Source organism: Fringilla coelebs, assembly GCF_963513975.1.
Source record: "Fringilla coelebs genome assembly, chromosome: 32".
Taxonomy (NCBI): domain Eukaryota; kingdom Metazoa; phylum Chordata; class Aves; order Passeriformes; family Fringillidae; genus Fringilla; species Fringilla coelebs.
In genome coordinates this window covers 914,243-935,128 of record NC_140058.1, presented here as the reverse complement: position 1 = coordinate 935,128, position 20,886 = coordinate 914,243, and the positions used below count along the sequence as shown (strand labels likewise).

The window sequence follows — 20,886 nt, the reverse complement described above, 5'->3', positions numbered from 1 at the left end:
CGGGGCCCCTTAAGAGGCTTAAACCGGGCCCGGGGGGGGGAGGGGAGGGACCCAAATTCCGCCCCTCCCCCCACCCCAAATCTCAACCCCTCCCCCCACCCCAAATCTCACCCACACCCCCCAAAAAAAGCCCCTCCCCCCCTTTTTTGGGGTCACCCCGGTTTATTCCCGCCAGATGTTTGGGGGGGAGGGGCGGGAACGTACAGACGTCACAATCCAGATGTTTGTTGGGGGGGCGGGGCCTTGTCCAGATGTTTTTCTGGTGGGGGGGTTCCCTCCCCCCACTGAGCGAGGCCAACGTCCAGATGTTGGGGTCCCATCCCCTCCCCCACCCCAGATGTTGGGGTCCTATCCCCTCCCCCACCCCAGATGTTGGGGTCCCACCCCTTCCCCCACCCCAGATGTTGGGGTCCCATCCCCCCTCCCCCACCCCAGATGTTGGGGTCCCATCCCCTCCCCCACCCCAGATGTTGGGACCCTCCCAACCCCGCCCTTCCCCCACCCCCTCTCTGCCCCGCCCCCTCATCGTGGGCGTGGCTACGACCCCTCCTTGGCCCCTCCCTCGAGGAACTCTCCAATCAGCTTGGCCACGGCTTGGGGGCTCTCCTCGGGCAGCCAATGGGAGGCGCCGGGCAGGAGGCGGAGCCGGGCGGAGGGGCGGAGCCAGCGCAGGTGGGCGGGGCCAAGGCGCGGGTCCAGGAAGGCGTCGCGGGAGCCCCAGAGCAGCAGCGTGGGGGGAGGGGGCGGCTCCCGCGGGATGGGCGTGGCCCTGGATGGGGGGGGAGGGGACAGGTGAGGGACACCTGGGGATAGCCTGGGGGACACCTTGGGGACACAGGGACAGGGTGAGGGACACCTTGGGGACACCTTGGGGACAACTTGGGGACACAGGGACAGGGTTAGGGACACCTTGGGGACACCTTGGGGACACAGGGACAGGTTAGGGACACCTTGGGGACATCTTGGGGGCACAGGGACAGGGTTAGGGACACCTTGGGGACATCTTGGGGACACCTTGGGGACACCTTGGGGACACCTTGGGGACACAGGGACAGGGTTAGGGACACCTTGGGGACATCTTGAGGGCACAGGGACAGGGTTAGGGACACCTTGGGGACATCTTGGGGACACCTTGGGGACAACTTGGGGACACCTTGGGGACACAGGGACAGGGTGAGGGACACCTTGGGGACATCTTGGGGACACCTTGGGGACTCAGGGACACCTGGGGGACACCTGGGGCTGACTTGGGGACACCTTGGGGACACCTTGGGGACATCCCAAACCCAACTGGGACCCCCCCAAACCCAACCGGAACATCCCAAACCCAACTGGGAGCACCCAAACCCAACTGGGAACATCCCAAACCCAACTGGGAACATCCCAAACCCAACTGGGACCCCCCCAAACCCAACTGGGAACACCCAAACCCAACTGGGAACATCCCAAACCCAACTGGAACATCCCAAACCCAACTGGGGGCACCCAAACCCAACTGGGAACACCCAAACCCAACTGGGAACATCCCAAACCCAACTGGAACATCCCAAACCCAACTGGAACATCCCAAACCCAACTGGAACATCCCAAACCCAACTGGGGGCACCCAAACCCAACTGGAACATCCCAAACCCAACTGGAACATCCCAAACCCAACTGGGAACATCCCAAACCCAACTGGGAACACCCAAACCCAACTGGAAGCACCCAAACCCAACTGGGAGCACCCAAACCCAACTGGAACATCCCAAACCCAACTGGGAGCACCCAAACCCAACTGGGAACATCCCAAACCCAACTGGAACATCCCAAACCCAACTGGGAACATCCCAAACCCAACTGGGAACACCCAAACCCAACTGGAACATCCCAAACCCAACTGGAACATCCCAAACCCAACTGGAACATCCCAAACCCAACTGGGAACATCCCAAACCCAACTGGGAACATCCCAAACCCAACTGGGAGCACCCAAACCCAACTGGGAACATCCCAAACCCAACTGGAAGAACCCAAACCCAACTGGAAGAACCCAAACCCAACTGGAAGAACCCAAACCCAACTGGGATCATCCCAAACCCAACTGGGAACATCCAAACCCAACTGGAACATCCCAAACCAAACTGGGACCACCCAAATCCAACTGGAACATCCCAAACCCAACTGGAAGAACCCAAACCCAACTGGATCATCCCAAACCCAACCGGGAGCACCCAAACCCAACTGGAAGCACCCAAACCCAACTGGAAGATCCCAAACCCAACTGGGAGCACCCAAACCCAACTGGGAACACCCAAACCCAACTGGGACTGTCCCAAACCCAACTGGGAACACCCAAATCCAACTGGGATCATCCAAACCCAACTGGGAGCACCCAAACCCAACTGGGACTGTCCCAAACCCAACTGGGAACACCCAAATCCAACTGGGATCATCCAAACCCAACTGGAACATCCCAAACCCAACTGGGACTGTCCCAAACCCAACCGGGACCCCCCAAACCCAACTGGGAGTGCCCAAACCCAACTGGGAACACCCAAACCCAACTGGGAACACCCAAACCCAACTGGGAGCACCCAAACCCAACTGGAACATCCCAAACCCAACTGGAACATCCCAAACCCAACTGGAACATCCCAAACCCAACTGGAACATCCCAAACCCAACTGGAACACCCAAACCCAACTGGGAACACCGAAACCCAACTGGAACATCCCAAACCCAACTGGGAACACCCAAACCCAACTGGAACATCCCAAACCCAACTGGGAACATCCCAAACCCAACTGGAACATCCCAAACCCAACTGGGAGCACCCAAACCCAACTGGGAACATCCCAAACCCAACTGGAACATCCCAAACCCAACTGGGAACATCCCAAACCCAACTGGGAACACCCAAACCCAACTGGAACATCCCAAACCCAACTGGAACATCCCAAACCCAACTGGAACATCCCAAACCCAACTGGGAACATCCCAAACCCAACTGGGAACATCCCAAACCCAACTGGGAGCACCCAAACCCAACTGGGAACATCCCAAACCCAACTGGAAGAACCCAAACCCAACTGGAAGAACCCAAACCCAACTGGAAGAACCCAAACCCAACTGGGATCATCCCAAACCCAACTGGGAACATCCAAACCCAACTGGAACATCCCAAACCCAACTGGGACCGTCCCAAACCCAACTGGAAGAACCCAAACCCAACTGGGAGCACCCAAACCCAACTGGAAGAACCCAAACCCAACTGGGAACACCCAAACCCAACTGGGAGCACCCAAACCCAACTGGAAGAACCCAAACCCAACTGGAAGAACCCAAACCCAACCGGGACCACCCAAACCCAACTGGAAGAACCCAAACCCAACTGGAAGAACCCAAACCCAACCGGGACCCCCCAAACCTAACTGGAACATCCCAAACCCAACTGGGAGCACCCAAACCCAACTGGGAGCACCCAAACCCAACTGGAAGAACCCAAACCCAACCGGGACCACCCAAACCCAACTGGGAGCATCCAAACCCAACTGGAAGAACCCAAACCCAGCCGGGGTCACCCATTGGGTCCCCCCAGCCCCCCACGCACCCGAAGAGGTTGCGGTAGTAGTGCAGGGGGGGGCTGAGCCCCCCGGGCTGGGAGAGGCCGAACAGGTACGCGTCGAGCTCCTGCTCCGACAGGCGCCGCGCCGGGTCCTGGATGCCCGTCAGCGCCCCCGTCAGGAACCAGCGCAGCAGCTGGACACCAAAATGGGGGAAAAAATGGGGAAATTGGGGCTGGGGACACCAAAATGGGGGAAAATGGGGAAAATTGGGGCTGGGGACAGCAAAATGGGGAAAAAAGGGAAAATTGGGGCTGGGAGACACCAAAATGGGGGAAAAAGGGAAAAATCGGGGCTGGGGACACCAGAAAAATTGGGGGGAAATTGGGGCTGGGGACACCAAAATGGGGAAAAAAGGGGAAATCTGGGCTGGGGACACCAAAATGGGGGAAAATGGGGGAAAATCGGGGCTGGGGACACCCAAAAGTGGGGGGAAATTGGGGCTGGGGATACCAAAATGGGGGGGAAAAGGGAAAATCGGGGCTGGAGACACCCAAAATGGGGGAAAAAGGGAAAATAGGGGCTGGGGACACCAGAAAAATTGGGGGGAAATGGGGGAAAATCGGGGCTGGGGGACTCGCAAAAGTGGGGGGAAATCGGGGCTGGGGACACCAAAATGGGGAAAGAAGGGAAAATCAGGGCTGGGGACACCAAAATGGGGGAAAAAGGGAAAATCGGGGCTGGGAGACACAAAAGTGGGGGGAAAATGGGGAAATCGGGGCTGGGGACACCAAAATTGGGAAAAAACGGGGGAAATCGGGGCTGGGGACACCAGAAAAATTGGGGGGAAATTGGGGGAAAATCGGGGCTAGGGACACCAAAATTGGGGAAAAAAGGGGAAAATCGGGGCTGGGGACACCAGAAAAATTGGGGGGAAATTGGGGCTGGGGACACCAAAATTGGGGGAAAAAGGGAAAATCTGGGCTGAGGGATGCCCAAAATTGGGGAAAAAGGGGAAATTGGGGCTGGGGACACCAAAATTGGGGGAAAATCGGGGCTGGGGACACCCAAAATTGGGGGGAAAATGGGGAAAATCGGGGCTGGGTAGCACCAAACCCCCCAAAACTGGGGATAAATTTGGGGACAAAATGGGTGAAATGGGGGCTGGGGGGTGCCGGGACCCCGAAAATTTGGGACAAAGAGGGGGACACAAGGTCTGGGTGACACCACAGCCCCGAATTTGGGGACAAAGGGGGGGACACAGATTTGGAGTTGGGCGCGGCCCCTTTGGGGGCTGCTGGAGGAGCTCCTTGGGGTGGGAGATGGGGACAGGGAGGGGACAGAGGGGACAGGGAGGGGACAGGGAGGGGACAGGGAGGGGACAGAGGGGACAGGCTGACCTGGAAGTCGGCCAGGGACAGCAGCAGCTCGGGCAGCCAGGGCAGCTGGAACAGGAACATGTAACAGGAACGGAGCAGCTGCGAGGGGTGACGGGCGGCGAAGGCTGCGACGGGAGGGGACACCGTGGGGACAGGGACAGGGACAGGGACACCGTGGGGACAGGGACACCGTGGGGACAGGGACAGGGACACCGGGGGGACAGGGACAGGGACACCGTGGGGACAGGGACACCGTGGGGACAGGGACAGGGACACCGGGGGGACAGGGACACCGTGGGGACAGGGACACCGTGGGGACAGGGACAGGGACACCGGGGGGACAGGGACAGGGACAGGGACACCGTGGGGACAGGGACGGGGACACCGGGGGGACAGGGACAGGGACAGGGACACCGTGGGGACAGGGACGGGGACACCGGGGGGACAGGGACACCGGGGGGACAGGGACAGGGACACCGTGGGGACAGGGACAGGGACACCATGGGGACAGGGACACCGTGGGGACGGGGACAGGGGCACCGTGGGGAAAGGGAGAGGGACAGGGACAGGGACAGGGACAGGGCCACCTGCAATGTCCCCAATATCCCCTGGTGTCCCCAGAGTCCCAAGTGTCCCCAATGTCCCCAGTGTCCCCAATCCCCCAGTGTCCCCAGCATCCCCAGCATCCCCAATCCCCCAATCCCCCCAGTGTCCCCAATGTCCCCAACACCCCCAATCCCCCCAATGTCCCCAGAGTCCCCAGCGTCCCCAATGTCCCCAATCTCCCCAATGTCCCCAGCGTCCCCAATGCCCCACAATGTCCCCAATGTCCCCAGAGTCTCCAACATCCCCAATCCCCCCAATGTCCCCAACATCCCCAACATCCCCAACATCCCCAACGTCCCCAATGTCCCCAGTGTCCCCAATGCCCCCAATGTCCCCAATGTCCCCAATGTCCCCAACATCCCCAATTTCCCCAACATCCCCAATCCCCCCAATGTCCCCAGAGTCTCCAGCATCCCCAATCCCCCCAATGTCCCCAACATCCCCAATATCCCCAATGTCCCCAGTGTCCCCAACATCCCCAATGTCCCCAATGTCCCCCAACATCCCCAATCTCCCCAATGTCCCCAATGTCCCCAACATCCCCCAACGTCCCCAGTGTCCCCAATATCCCCAACATCCCCAATGTCCCCCAATCCCCCCAGTGTCCCCAATGTCCCCAACATCCCCAATGTCCCCAATGTCCCCCAATCCCTCCTATGTCCTCAATGTCCCCAATGTCCCCAGAGTCTCCAGCATCCCTAATTCCCCCAGTGTCCCCAATCCCCCCAGTGTCCCCAGTGTCCCCAGAGTCCCCCAACATCCCCAACGTCCCCAATGTCCCCAGCGTTCCCAATGCCCCCAATGTCCCCAATGTCCCCCAAGTCCCCCAACATCCCCAATCCCCCCAATGTCCCCAGAGTCTCCAGCATCCCCAATGTCCCCAATGTCCCCCAATGCCCCCAATGTCCCCAATGTCCCCCAATCCCCCCAGTGTTCCCAATGTCCCCAATGTCCCCAGAGTCTCCAGCATCCCCAATGTCCCCCAATCCCCCCAGTGTCCCCAATGTCCCCAACATCCCCAATGTCCCCAATGTCCCCCAATCCCTCCTATGTCCTCAATGTCCCCAATGTCCCCAGAGTCTCCAGCATCCCCAATTCCCCCAGTGTCCCCAATCCCCCCAATCCCCCCAATGTCCCCAATCCCCCCAATGTCCCCAATCCCCCCAATGTCCCCAATCCCCCCAACGCCCCCAACATCCCCAATCCCCCAAATGTCCCCCAATCCCCCCAGTGTCCCCAATGTCCCCAACATCCCCAATTTCCCCAATGTCCCCCAATCCCCCCAATGTCCCCAATGTCCCCAGTGTCCCCAACATCCCCAATCCCCCCAACGCCCCCAACATCCCCAGCACCCCCGGTGTCCCCTCTGTCCCCGCTGTCCCCAGTGTCACCTGCCATCACCGCCCTCTGGGGCGCGTCCATCACCACCAGTTTCTCCACCAGCTGCGGGTGACCCGAGGCCACCTCCCAGGCCAGGACCCCTCCCCAGTCGTGTCCCACCAGGACGCAGCGCGGCGCCCCCGCCGGTGTCCCCAGGGCCTCGATGACGTCACAGATGTCCCCAAGGAGCAGCTCCAGCCGGTAGCTGTCCCTGCCCGGCGGCTTCTCCGAGTCGCCGTAACCGCGCAGGTCCAGGGCCACCACCCGGAAACGGGGACAGAGCTCCTGCATCAGGTGACGCCAGCAGAACCTGGGGACAGCGGGGGGACAGCTGGGGACACCTGGGGGAGACCTGGGGACAGCGGGGACAGCTGGGGGACAGCTGGGGACAGTGGGGACAGGAGCGGGGAGACACCTGGGGACAGAACTCCTGCATCAGGTGACGCCAGCAGAACCTGGGGACAGCGGGGACAGCTGGGGGACAGCTGGGGACAGTGGGGGGACAGCTGGGGGACAGCTGGGGACAGCTGGGACAGGAGTGGGGGGACAGCTGGGGACAGAACTCCTGCATCAGGTGACGCCAGCAGAACCTGGGGACAGCGGGGGGGGGAGATTGGGGACACCTGGGGACAGCTGGGGACAGAACTCCTGCATCAGGTGGCGCCAGCAGAACCTGGGGACAGCGGGGGGACAGCTGGGGACAGTGGGGGGACAGCTGGGGACAGCGGGGGGACAGAGCTCCTGCATCAGGTGACGCCAGCAGAACCTGGGGACAGCGGGGACAGCACGGGGGGGGGGCTTGGGGACACCTGGGGACAGAACTCCTGCATCAGGTGACGCCAGCAGAACCTAGGGACAGTTGGGGACAGCTGGGGACAGGAGGAGTGGGGGATTGGGGACAGAACTCCTGCATCAGGTGACGCCAGCAGAACCTGGGGACAGCGGGGGGACAGCTGGGGACAGCTGGGGACAGCTGGGGACAGCAGGGGGACAGCTGGGACAGGAGCGGGGGGACAGCTGGGGACAGCTGGGGACAGCGGTGACACCACGGGGACAGCGAGGGGACAGCTGGGGACACCTGGGGACACTGGGGACAGTGGTGGCACCGCGGGGACAGGAGGAGTGGGGGGCATGGGGACACCTGGGGACATGGGGGGACAGCAGTGGCACCGCAGGGACAGGAGCGGGGGGGGCGTGGGGACACCTGGGGACACCTGGGGACACAGGGGACACAGGGGACAAGAGCATAGGGGACATGGGGACACTTGGGGACACTTTGGTGACACTGACCAGTTCTGGGGGAAGCCGTGCAGCAGCAGCATCAGGGGGGCCCCGGGGGGACCCCGAGTGACGTAATGGAGCCGCAGCCCCGAGCCCTGGGGACAGCGGGGGTGACATTGGGGACATCGGGGGTGGCATCGGGGGGGGACAGAGGGGACATTGGGGGGACACAGGGGACACCCCAAAATTCCCCCAAAAGCCCCCAGGATCCCCCAAAACCCCCCCAAATCCCCCCCCAAACCTCTCCAAAATCCCCCAGGACCCTCAAATCCCCCCCAACGTCCCCCCCCCCCAAATCCTCCCCAGGACCCCCAAATCCCCCTTAAATCCCCCCGAAATCCCCCCCAACCCCCCCCAAACATCCCCCAAGACCCCCCCAACCCCCCCCAAATCCCCCCCAGGATCCCCCAAATCCCCGCAACTCCCCCAAATCCCCCCCAAAATTCCCCCCAGGACCCCCCCAGGACCCTCAAATCCCCTCCAAATCCCCCCCAAGACCCCCTTAAATCCCCCCAGGATCCCCCCCAAAACCTTCCCAAATCCCCCCCAAATCACCCCCAAATCCCCCCCAAACCCCCCCAAACGCCCCCCAACCCTCCCCCAAACATTCCCTAGGACCCCCCAAATCCCCCCAAATCCCCCCCAGGACCCCCCAAATCCCCCCCAGGACCCCCAAATCCCCCCCAAATCCCCCCCAAATCCCCCCAAATCCCCCCAGGACCCCCTATATCCCCCCAAATCCCCCCCAGGATCCCCCCAATCCCCCCAATTTCCCCCCAAAACCTCCCCAGGACCCCCCAAATCCCCCCAAATCCCCCTCCGGACCCCCCAAATCCCCCCCAAATCCCCCCCAAATCCCCCCAGGATCCCCAAATCCCCCCAAATCCCCCCCAAATCCCCCCAGGATCCCCAAATCCCCCCAAATCCCCCCCAAATCCCCCCAGGACCCCCCAAATCCCCCCCAAATCCCCCTCCGGACCCCCCAAATCCCCCCCAAATCCCCCCCAAATCCCCCCAGGATCCCCAAATCCCCCCAAATCCCCCCCAAATCCCCCCAGGATCCCCAAATCCCCCCAAATCCCCCCCAAATCCCCCCAGGACCCCCCAAATCCCCCCCAAATCCCCCTCCGGACCCCCCAAATCCCCCCCAAATCCCCCCCAAATCCCCCCAGGATCCCCAAATCCCCCCAAATCCCCCCCAAATCCCCCCAGGACCCCCCAGGACCCCCCAAATCCCCCCCGGATCCCCAAATCCCCCCGCCCCGCTCACCTTCAGCCGCAGGTGCCGGTGCTCCCCGAAGGTGCCATCGGCCAGCCCGGGCGGGGCCGTGTCCCTGCGGTGCCACCTCAATGTCGCACGGGGCCCGCGGCGCAGCAGCAGCGCCACCCCCCAGAGGCCGAAGGCCACCCCCGAGGCCACCGCGGCCACCGCGAGTGTCCCCCGGGCCAGGAGCCCCCGCAGGGCCAGCAGGAGCCGCGTGGGGGCCAGCAGGAGGGACAGCAGGCGGCGCGGCATGGCGACAGCGGGGACACCTGGGGGGACATGGGGACAGCTGGGGACACCTGGGGGACATGGGGACACGGGGACATGGGGGCAGCGGGGGGGACACGGGGACATGGGGGCAGCTGGGGACACCTGGGGGACATGGGGACAGGGACATGGGGCCAGCAGGAGGGACAGCAGGCGGCGCGGCATGGCGACAGCGGGGACACCTGGGGGGACACGGGGACAGCTGGGGACACCTGGGGACACGGGGACAGCTGGGGACAGTGGGGACAGCGGGGGGGACACGGGGACATGGGGACATGGGGACATGGGGACAGCAGGAGGGACAGCAGGCGGCGCGGCATGGCGACAGCGGGGACACCTGGGGGGACATGGGGACATGGGGACAGCAGGAGGGACAGCAGGCGGCGCGGCATGGCGACAGCGGGGACACCTGGGGGACATGGGGACAGCTGGGGACCCCTGGGGGACATGGGGACAGGGACATGGGGCCGGCAGGAGGGACAGCAGGCGGCGCGGCATGGCGACAGCGGGGACACCTGGGGGGACATGGGGACATGGGGACATGGGGACAGTGGGGACATGGGGACAGCAGGAGGGACAGCAGGCGGCGCGGCATGGCGACAGCGGGGACACCTGGGGACAGCGGGGACACCTGGGGGACATGGGGACAGGGAAATGGGGACAGCTGGGGGGACACGGGGACATGGGGACATGGGGACAGCTGGGGACAGCGGGGACACCTGGGGGACATGGGGACAGCTGGGGACAGCGGGGACACCTGGGGGACACGGGGACATGGGGACAGCTGGGGGGATAGAGGGACAGGGACATGGGGACACCTGGGAGGACACGGGGAGAGGGGCATGGGGACATCGGGGACATCTGGGGGGACAGAGGGACGTGGGGACAGCTGGGGACACCTGGAGGGACACGGGGACATGGGGACAGCTGGGGACAGCAGGGACACCTGGGGGGACACCTGAGGGGACAGAGGGACATGGGGACAGCTGGGGGAACACAGGGAGAGTGGCATGGGGACACCTGGGGACACCTGGGGACACCTGGGTGTCCCATCCCCAAGGTGTCCCCTATGGCAGGGTGGCCTCGTCACCGATGCCCCATGTCCCCAAGGTGTCCCAACCCCATGGTGGCCCTGTCCCCTGAATGCCCTCATTGTCCCCAAAGCCCACAAAGTGTCCCCACCTTGTCCCTATTGTCCCCACAGGGTGTCCCCATTGTCCCCACAGTGTCCCCACAGCCCCCAGGGTGTCCCCATTGTCCCCACAGTGTCCCATTGTCCCCAAAGCCCACAGGGTGTCCCCACAGTGTCCCCATTGTCCCCAAAGCCCCCACGGTGTCCCCAAAGTCCCTTCAGCGTCCCCAGAGTGTCCCCACCTTGTCCCCAAGGCCACCGCGGCGCCGTTCCCGGGATGTGCCACCACCTGTCCCAATTCCTGGGTGGCACCGCCCCAGGGTGGCACTGTCGGGGTGTCACCACCCCCAGGATGTCACCATTCCTTGGATGTCACCACCCCCAGGATGTCACCACCCCCAGGATGTCACCATTCCTTGGATGTCACCACCCCAGGGTGGCACTGTCGGGGTGTCACCGCTGTCCCGGTGTCACCACCCCTGGGTGTCACCATCCTCAGGATGTCACCACTCCCAGAATGTCCCCATTCCTTGGATGTCACCACCCCCAGGGTGGCACTGTCAGGGCTGTCACCATTGTCCCAGTGTCCCCATTCCTTGGATGTCACCACCCCCAGGGTGGCACCGTTCCCAGGATGTCACCAGCCCCAGGGTGTCACCATGCCCTGAGTGTCACCATCCCCAGGGTGGCACTGTCCCGGCTGTCACCAGGCCCAGGGTGTCACCATTGTCCCAATGTCACCCCCCCCAGGGTGGCACTGTCCGGGTGTCACCATTGTCCCAATGTCACCACCCTGGGATGTCACCCCCCCCTCAGGGTGGCACTGTCTGGGTGGCCCTGTCAGGGCTGTCACCAGGCCCAGGGTGTCACCAGCCCCAGGGTGGCACTGTCCAGGTGTCACCATTGTCCCAGTGTCACCATCCCCCAGGGTGACACCGGCCGGGTGTCACCAGCCCCAGGGTGTCACCATGCCCTGAGTGTCACCCCCCCCAGGGTGGCACTGTCAGGGCTGTCACCAGGCCCAGGGTGTCACCATTGTCCCAATGTCACCCCCCCCAGGGTGGCACTGTCCGGGTGTCACCATTGTCCCAATGTCACCACCCTGGGATGTCACCCCCCCCCCTCAGGGTGGCACTGTCTGGGTGGCCCTGTCCGGGATGTCACCACCCCCTGAGTGTCACCAGCCCCAGGGTGGCACCGTCCGGCTGTCACCATTGTCCCAGTGTCACCCCCCCCAGGGTGGCACTGTCTGGGTGTCACCTCCCCAGGGTGTCACCATTGTCCCAGTGTCACCACCCCGGGGGATGTCACCCCCCCAGGGTGGCACCGTCCGGGTGTCCCTGTCCGGGGTGTCACCAACCCCTAGGTGTCACCCCCCCCAGGGTGGCACTGTCCGGGCTGTCACCATTGTCCCAGTGTCACCACCCCCAGGGTGGCACTGTCGGGGCTGTCACCATTGTCCCGATGTCACCACCCCGGGCTGTCACCATCCCCTGAGTGTCACCCCCCCCACGATGGCCCTGTCCGGGTGTCACCATTGTCCCAGTGTCACCACCCCGGGGATGTCACCCCCCCCCAGGGTGGCACTGTCCGGGTGTCACCATTGTCCCAGTGTCACCAGGCCGGGCTGTCACCACCCCCAGGGTGGCACCGTTCCCAGGATGTCACCACCCCCTGAGTGTCACCATCATCTGGGTGGCCCTGTCAGGGCTGTCACCATTGTCCCGATGTCACCACCCCCAGGGTGGCACTGTCGGGGCTGTCACCAGCCCCCGGGGTGTCACCACTGTCCCGGTGTCACCACGCCGGGATGTCACCTCCCCCGAGGGTGGCACTGTCCGGGCTGTCACCATTGTCCCAATGTCACCTCCCCCAGGGTGGCACTGTCTGGGCTGTCACCAGTGTCACCACCCCGGGGATGTCACCCCCACCAGGGTGGCACCGTCAGGGCTGTCACCACTGTCCGGGTGTCACCATTGTCCCAATGTCACCTCCCCCAGGGTGGCCCTGTCAGGGGTGTCACCCCCCCAGGGTGGCACCGTCCGGGTGGCCCTGTCCCGGTGTCACCACCCCCTGAGTGTCCCTGTCCCCAGGGGCTGTCACGATATTGGGGTGTCCCTGTCCCTGGGGTGTCCCTGTCGCGGTGTCCTTGTCCCCAAGGGGTTGTCACGACATTGGGGTGTCCCTGTCCCTGGGGTGTCCCTGTCGCGGTGTCCTTGCCACAGGGCGCTGTCGCGACATTGCGGTGTCCCTGTCCCCAAGGTGGGGGTGCTCCTGTCGCGGTGTCCTTGTCACCGTGAGTTATCGCGACATCGACGTGTCCCCGTCCTTGTGCCCCTCCCCGTGCGGCGCTGTCGCGACATTGGGCTGTCCTTGTCCCCGCTGCGGGGCTGTCCCAATCCCTCCCCTGTCGCGACATCCCTGCCGCGTCCCCCAGCCCCCCCCCCCGCCCCGCCTCTATCGCGACATTGCGCCGTCCCCTCCGCTCCCGGGGCTGTCCCCGCCGCCTCTGTCGCGACATCGCGGGGCTCCCGCCGCCATCACCGACCTGTCGCGACCGCGGGGGGGCCCCGGGGGGATTTTCTGTCGCCTCTGTCGCGACCGCGGCGCTGTCACCGCCCCCTCCCCCACCCCCGGCGCCGCTTCCGCTTCAAACCGCGCTGGCCCCGCCCACAAACGCTGATTGGACGGCGCGAAAAAAAGGCGGAGCCTCACATGACCAACCAATGAGAGCGCGAGGGGCGTGGCCTGTAACTCCCGAGGGGGCGGGGCATTCCGGGGCGGATTTGGGGCATTTTTGTTGTTTTTTGGTTTTTTTCTCTCATTTTTTCAACTTTTTGTGGCGTTTTTTGGCTTTTTCCGGTCGCTCCTTTTTAGTTTTCACTTTTTTTGTCACTTTCGCGTCTTTTGGGGCCTTTTTATCCTCCCAATTTGGTTTTTTTTTAAATTTTTTTACCTTTTTTCTCTTATTTTTTAGACATTTTCCCCATTTTTTTCCCCTTTTTTCCCCTTTTTTCCCATTTTCATTCAATTTTCCCCTCATTTTCCTTATTTTTATATTTTTGGCCATTTTAAACTCTTTTTTCCCTCCTCTTCACACATATTTTTCTATTTTTCCCCAATTTTCCCTCTTTTTTTTTTCCATTTCCTTTTCCCCTTTTCGTCGAATTTCAACCTTAAAAATTTAAAAATCCAATTAAAAAAAAATCAATTTAAACCAAAATTTCACCTTTGAAAAATTTCCACTTTAAAAATTCCAAATTTCCCTCAATTCCCACTGAATTAATAAAAATTTGAATTTAAAATTTCCAATTTCTGTCGATTTCCACCTAAAATATCCCAAATTTCAATTTTTAATTTCCAATTTATGTCAATTTCTACCTTAAATATTAAATATTTAAATTTTTAATTCCCAATTCCTGTCAATTTCCACCTAAAATATTCAAAATTTAAATTGAATTTGTCAATTTCCACTTCAAAATTCCCAATTTCTGTCAATTTCCACCTAAAATATTCAAAATTTAAATTATTAATTCCCAATTTTTGGGGATTTCTACCTTAAATATTAAATATTTAAATTTTTAATTCCCAATTCCTGTCAATTTCCACCTAAAATATTCAAAATTTAATTTGAATTTCTGTCAATTTCCACTTCAAAATTCCCAATTTCTGTCAATTTCCACCTAAAATATTCAAAATTTAAAGTTTTAATTCCCAATTTCTGGGGATTTCTACCTTAAATATTAAATATTTAAATTTTTAATTCCCAATTTCTACCTAAAATATTTAAAATTTAATTTTTTAATTCCCAATTCCTGTCAATTTCCACCTAAAATATCCCAAATTTCAATTTTTAATTCCCAATTTTTGGGCATTTCAACTCCTTTCAATCCCCATTTTAATCCAAATATTTTGAATTTTAATTCTGATTTTTTTTCCCCCTTCTCCCCCCATTTTTTATTTTTTCCTCCCCCTCCCTTTTGAAATTTTTTTTGGGGATAAAAAACCTGAAAAATTCTTTTTTTGTTGTTTTTTTTTGGTGTTTTTTTATACAAAACCAAACTTTTTTTTATTCCACGATCGGCGAAAACCCCGGCGGGGGAGAAAAAAAAAATAAAAACCCAACCCAAATAAAATTAATTAATTATTAATAATTAATCCAACCCCGGGGTGGGGGGGAGGGGGGGGAAACGGGGAGAATTCCCGGGATTTTGGGGAAAAAAATAAAAATAAAAATAAAAATTATAATTAAAAAAATCAGAATTAAAATGGGGAAAAAAATGGGAATTTTTGGGAATAAAAATTGAGGGCGTGGCGGCGATTTTGGGGGGAAAAGGGGGAGGGAGGGGAAAAGGGGAAATGTAAAAAATTTAAAATTTTAAAAAAATATTGGGGGAAAATTGGGGGAAAAATGGGAGAAAAATGGGAAAAATTTGAGGAAGAATTGGGGGAAAATTGGGGAAAAAAAGGGAAAAATTGAGGAAAAATTGGGGGGAAAATGGGGAAAAAATTGGGGGGAAAATGGGGAAAAATGGAATTTTGAAGGGAAAAATTCAAATTACAAAAAATGAGGAAAAATTGGGGAAAAAAAGGGAAAAAGGGGGAAAAAGGGGGGAAAATTGGGGGAAAAATGGAATTCTGAAGGGAAAAAATCAAATTATAAAAAATGGGGAAAAATTAGGGAAAAATTCAAATTATAAAAAGGAAAAGAAGGAAAATGGAAATGGGATTTAAAAGGAAAAATTTCAAATTATAAAAAGGAAAAGGAAAAATGGATTGAAAAGGAAAATAAAGGTGGGATTAAAGGGAGGGAAAAAAAGGGGAAAAAATCAGGGAAAAAATTGAGGAAAAAATTAAGGAAAATTTGGAGAAAAAATCAGGAAAAAATTTGAAAAAATGAAAAAAAAAAGAGGAAAATTTGGAGGAAAAAAATTTTTAAAAATGGGAAAAAAATCAGGAAAAAGTTGAAAAAAAATTGGAGAAAAAAGGGAGAAAATCAAGGGGGAAATGGAAAAAAATCAGAAAAAATTGGAAAAAAGGAGAGAAAAAATCAGGAGAGAAATGAAAAATTATCAGAAAAAAAGGAGGGAGAAATGGACAAAAAAGGAAAAAATGAGAGAAAAGGAATCAGGAAAAAATTGAATAAATGAACAGAAATGTAGGGAAAAAATGGAAATAAAGGGAAAAATATCAGAGGAAATAAATGAAAAATGATCAGGAAAATTTGGAGAAAAATCAGGAAAAAATTGAAAAAAATCAGGAAAGATTTGGAAAAAAATCAGAAAAAAATTTGGAAAAAAATGAGGAAAAATTTGGAATAAATCAGGGGAAAAATAGGAAAAAATCAGGAAAAATTTGGAAAAAAAAGAAAATAAATGAGGAAAAAATCAGGAAAAAATTTGGAATAAATCAGGGAAAAATGCGGAAAAAATGAAGAAAAAATTGAAAATAAATGAAAATAAATGGGGAAAAATTTGGAATAAATCAGGGGAAAAAATGGGAAAAAAATGAAAATAATGAGGAAAAATTTGGAATAAATCAGGGGAAAAATGGGGGAAAAATCAGGAAAAAATTGGAAAAAAAAGAGGAAAATTTGGAGAAAATCAGGGGAAAAAATCAGGAAAAAATGAAAATAAATGGGGAAAAATTTTGAATAAATCAGGGGAAAAATGGAAAAAAATCAGGGAAAAAAAAGAAAAAAAATCAGGAAAAAATGGGAAAAAATCAGGAAAAAATTGAAAATAAATGGGGAAAAATTTGGAATAAATCAGGGGGAAAAATGGGAAAAAATCAGAAAAAAAAAGAAAATAATGAAAATAAATCAGGGGAAAAATGGAAAAAAATCAGGAAAAAATTGAAAAAAATGAAAATAAATGGGGAAAAATTTGGAATAAATCAGGGGAAAAAATGTGGAAAAAATCAGGAAAAAAAAAGAAAATAAATGAGGAAAAAATCAGGAAAAAATTGAAAATAAATGGGGAAAAATTTGGAATAAATCAGGGGAAAAATGGGAAAAAATCAGGAAATAATTGAAAAAAATGAAAATAAATGGGGAAAAATTTGGAATAAATCAGGGGAAAAATGGGAAAAAATCAGGAAAAAATTGGGGAAAAAAAAAAGAAAAAATGAGGAAAATTTGGAGAAAATCAGGGGAAAAAATGGGAAAAAAATCAGGAAAAAATGAAAATAAATGGGGAAAAATTTGGAATAAATCAGGGGAAAAATGGAAAAAAATCAGGGAAAAATGGTAAAAAATCAGGAAAAAATTGAAAATAAATGGGGAAAAATTTGGAATAAATCAGGGGAAAAATGGGAAAAAATCAGGGAAAAAATGGAATTTTTGGGAAAGGAAGGAAATTTTAAAAAAGGAAAAAAATTGGGAAAAAAAGGAGAAATTCCAGGGAAAAAGGGAAAATTGAAGGGGGGGGAAATTCCCTGAGGCCGCATCACCCCTCCCCCCCCAAATTCCTCCCCCAAAAAAGCCCCAAATCCGCCCAAATCCAACCCAAAAAAAAAAAAAAATTGGGATTTTTTTTTTCGTTTTTCTCTTTTTTTTTGTCGCCGCCGCCGCTGAGGGGAAAAAAAAACCTAAAAAAAAATTTAAATAAAAAAATTTTAAAATTTGAATGAAAAATCCCAGGAATTCCCAGGAATTTTGAGGAGTTTTTGGTGTGAAAAAAGAGGGAAAAATGATTAAAAAAAAATGAAAAATAAAATTGGAATTCCGGGGTAAGGCAGCCCCGCCCCCGCTCCCATTCCCCAAATTTTTTATTTTTTATTTTTTGAATATTGAACGGAGAGTCCAAACTTTTTGTTGTTTTTTTTTTTTTTCTTTTTTTTGTCATTTTTTCACATCTTTTTTTTTTTTTTTTTTTTTGGCCAGGAAACAAAAAAAGAAAAAAAAAAAAAAAAAAAAAGGGAAAAAAGAGAAGAAAAAAAAAAAAAATTTTTTTTTTTTGAAATATTTTTTCCGCCTTTTTTTTTTTTTTTTGGTTCTTTTGGGTTTTTTTTTTTTTCTTTCTTTTTTTTTTTTTTTTTTCCTTCTTTTTTTTTTGGGAAAAAAAGTCAAAATTCCCGGCCGGAGTCGCCTCTCCTAGAAAAGATTCTCCTCGAAAATGGCCAAGAGGTCGCTCTGGAAGTTCATGTCGATCGTCGCCGCCATCTGAAAAATCCAAATCAAAATGGAAAAAAATTGGGAAAAAATTCCTGAATTCCTGGAATTTTTTTTCTTTTTTTTTTTGGGGTCGTTTCTGGATTTTTGGGGGGTTTTTTTTGGGTCGTTTGGGGAATTTTTGGTGATTTTTTTGGGTAATTTTGAGATTTTTTTGGGCATTTTTTTGGGTCGTTTCTGGAATTTTTGGTGATTTTTTTGGGTCATTTCTGCTTTTTTTTTGGGGGCATTTTTTTGGGTCACTTCTGGAATTTTTGGTGATTTTTTTGGGGGGAATTTTGAGGGGTTTTTTGGGCATTTTTTTGGGGTAGTTTCTGGGTTTTTTGGGCTTTTTTTGGGTCATTTTGGGCTTTTTTTTTGGGTTGCTTCTGGAATTTTTGGTGATTTTTGGGGCAATTTTGAGATTTTTTTTGGCTTTTTTTTGGGTCATTTCTGGGTTTTTGGGCTTTTTTTGGGGCATTTTTTTGGGTCGTTTCTGGAATTTTTGGTGATTTTTTTGGGTCATTTCTGCTTTTTTTTTGGATTATTTGGGGGACATTTTTTTGGGTGACTTCTGGAATTTTGGGTGATTTTTTTGGGGGAATTTTGAGGGTTTTTTTGGGCATTTCTTTGGGGTCGTTTCTGGGTTTTTTGGGCTTTTTTTGGGTCATTTGGGGCTTTTTTTTGGGGTTGCTTCTGGAATTTTTGGTGATTTTTGGGGCAATTTTGAAATTTTTGGCTTTTTTTTGGGTCATTTCTGGGTTTTTGGGCTTTTTTTGGGTCATTTTTTTGTGTCGTTTCTGGAATTTTTGGTGATTTTTTGGGGGCATTTCTGCTTTTTTTTTGGGCTTTTTTTGGGGCATTTTTTTGGGTGACTTCTGGAATTTTTGGTGATTTTTTGGGGGCAATTTCGAGGTTTTTTTGGGCATTTTTTTGGGGTAATTTCTGGGCTTTTTTTTTTGGGCATTTTTTTGGGTCACTTCTGGATTTTTTTGTGATTTTTTTTTGGTAATTTCCAGAATTTTTGGGCTTTTTTTTTGGTAATTTCTGGGTTTTTGGGCTTTTTTTGGGTCATTTTGGGCTTTTTTTCGGGCGCTTCTGGAGTTTTTGGTGACTTTTTTGGGGAAATTTCGAAATTTTTTGGGGCATTTTTTTGGGGTAGTTTCTGGGTTTTTTTGGCATTTTTCGCGGCCGCTTCTGGAATTTCTGGTGGATTTTTTTTGGGCAATTTTGAGATTTTTTGGGGCATTTCTTGGGGGTCATTTCTGGATTTTTTGGGCTTTTTTTGGGGCACTTTCGGCTTTTTTTTGGGGGGCATTTTTTGGGTGGCTTCTGGAATTTTTGGTGATTTTTTGGGGGGAAATTTCAAGCTTTTTTTGGGCATTTTCTGGGATAATTTCTGCTTTTTTTGGGGGGCTTTTTTTGGGGCATTTTGATTATCCCCCATTTTTGACAATATTTTCATTATCCCCCATTTTCCTGCCCCTTTCCCATCCCCCCTCTCCGTGTTTAACCCTTCCCTCACCGCTTCCCTTTTTGGGGTTTTTTTGGGGCATTTTCATTATCCCCTATTTTTAGGACTATTTTCATTATCCCCCATTTTTGGGACTATTTTCATTATCCCCCATTTTTGGGACTATTTTGATTATTCCCCATTTTTGACAATATTTTGATTATTCTCCATTTTTAGGGGACCTGCTTTTGGGACTATTTTGATTAGTCCCCCATTTTTGGGCCTATGTTAATTATTCCCCCCATTTTTGGGACTATTTTAATTATTCCCCCATTTTTGGGCCTATTCTGATTATCCCCCATTTTTGGCAATATTTTCATTATTCCCCCATTTTTAACAATATTTCCATTATTCCCCATTTTTAGGATTATTTCCATTATTCCCCATTTTTGACAATATTTCCATTATTCCCCACTTTCCTGCCCCTTTCCCACCCCCCTCTCCGTGTTTAACCCTTCCCTCACCGCTTCCCTTTTTGGGGCATTTTGATTATCCCCCATTTTTGGGCCTATTTTAATTATTCCCCCCATTTTTGGGACTCTTTTCATTATTCCCCATTTTTGGGACTATTTTCATTATCCCCCATTTTTGGGACTATTTTCATTATCCCCCATTTTTGACAATATTTTCATTATTCCCCATTTTCCTGCCCCTTTCCCACCCCCTCTCCGTATTTAACCCTTCCCTCACCGCTTCTCTTTTTGGGGCATTTTCATTATCCCCCATTTTTGTCAATATTTTCATTATTCCCCATTTTTGACAGTATTTCCATTATTCCCCATTTTTAGGACTATTTCCATTATGCCCCATTTTTGGGGCATTTTGATTATTCCCCATTTTTGGCAATATTTTCATTATTTCCCCATTTTTGGGACTATTTTCATTATCCCCCGTTTTTGGGACTATTTCCATTATTCCCCATTTTTGACAATATTTCGATTATTCCCCCATTTTCCTGCCCCTTTCCCATCCCCCTCTCCGTGTTTAACCCTTCCCTCACCGCTTCCCTTTTTGGGGCATTTTGATTATTCCCCATTTTTGGCAATATTTTCATTATTCCCCATTTTTGGGACTATTTTCATTATTCCCCATTTTTGGCAATATTTTCATTATCCCCATTTTTGACAATATTTCCATTATTCCCCATTTTTAGGACTATTTCCATTATCCCCCATTTTTGGGACTATTTTCATTATCCCCCATTTTTGGACAATATTTTCATTATCCCCCATTTTTGGCAATATTTTCATTATCCCCCATTTTTGGACAATATTTTCATTATCCCCCATTTTTGACAATATTTTCATTATTCCCCCATTTTCCTGCCCCTTTCCCACCCCCCCTCTCCGTGTTTAACCCTTCCCTCACC

The 20,886-nt window shown here is 52.9% G+C and overlaps 2 protein-coding genes across 2 annotated transcripts in view; both read right to left on the bottom strand.

Moving 5' to 3' along the window:
• Positions 1 to 525: 525 nt before the first annotated feature.
• LOC311164486 (epoxide hydrolase 3-like) lies at positions 526 to 13,478 on the bottom strand. The gene is made up of 7 exons (XM_084223969.1): positions 13,403 to 13,478; positions 9,462 to 9,724; positions 8,201 to 8,286; positions 6,922 to 7,220; positions 4,946 to 5,049; positions 3,593 to 3,741; positions 526 to 769 (listed from the first exon to the last, which is right to left on the bottom strand). The coding sequence occupies exons 2-7, from the start codon at positions 9,705 to 9,707 to the stop codon at positions 538 to 540; spliced, it is 1,116 nt and encodes a 371-aa protein (XP_084080095.1). The 5' UTR covers positions 9,708 to 9,724; positions 13,403 to 13,478; the 3' UTR covers positions 526 to 537.
• A 4,362-nt stretch (positions 13,479 to 17,840) lies between these two features.
• The window catches only part of BRD4 (bromodomain containing 4), a 64,766-nt gene continuing 61,720 nt past the window's right edge, over positions 17,841 to 20,886 (bottom strand). Inside the window, 1 exon segment of the mRNA XM_084223960.1 lies at positions 17,841 to 18,016. Within this exon segment, the coding sequence (XP_084080086.1) occupies positions 17,948 to 18,016 (69 nt within the window). The 3' untranslated portion in view covers positions 17,841 to 17,947.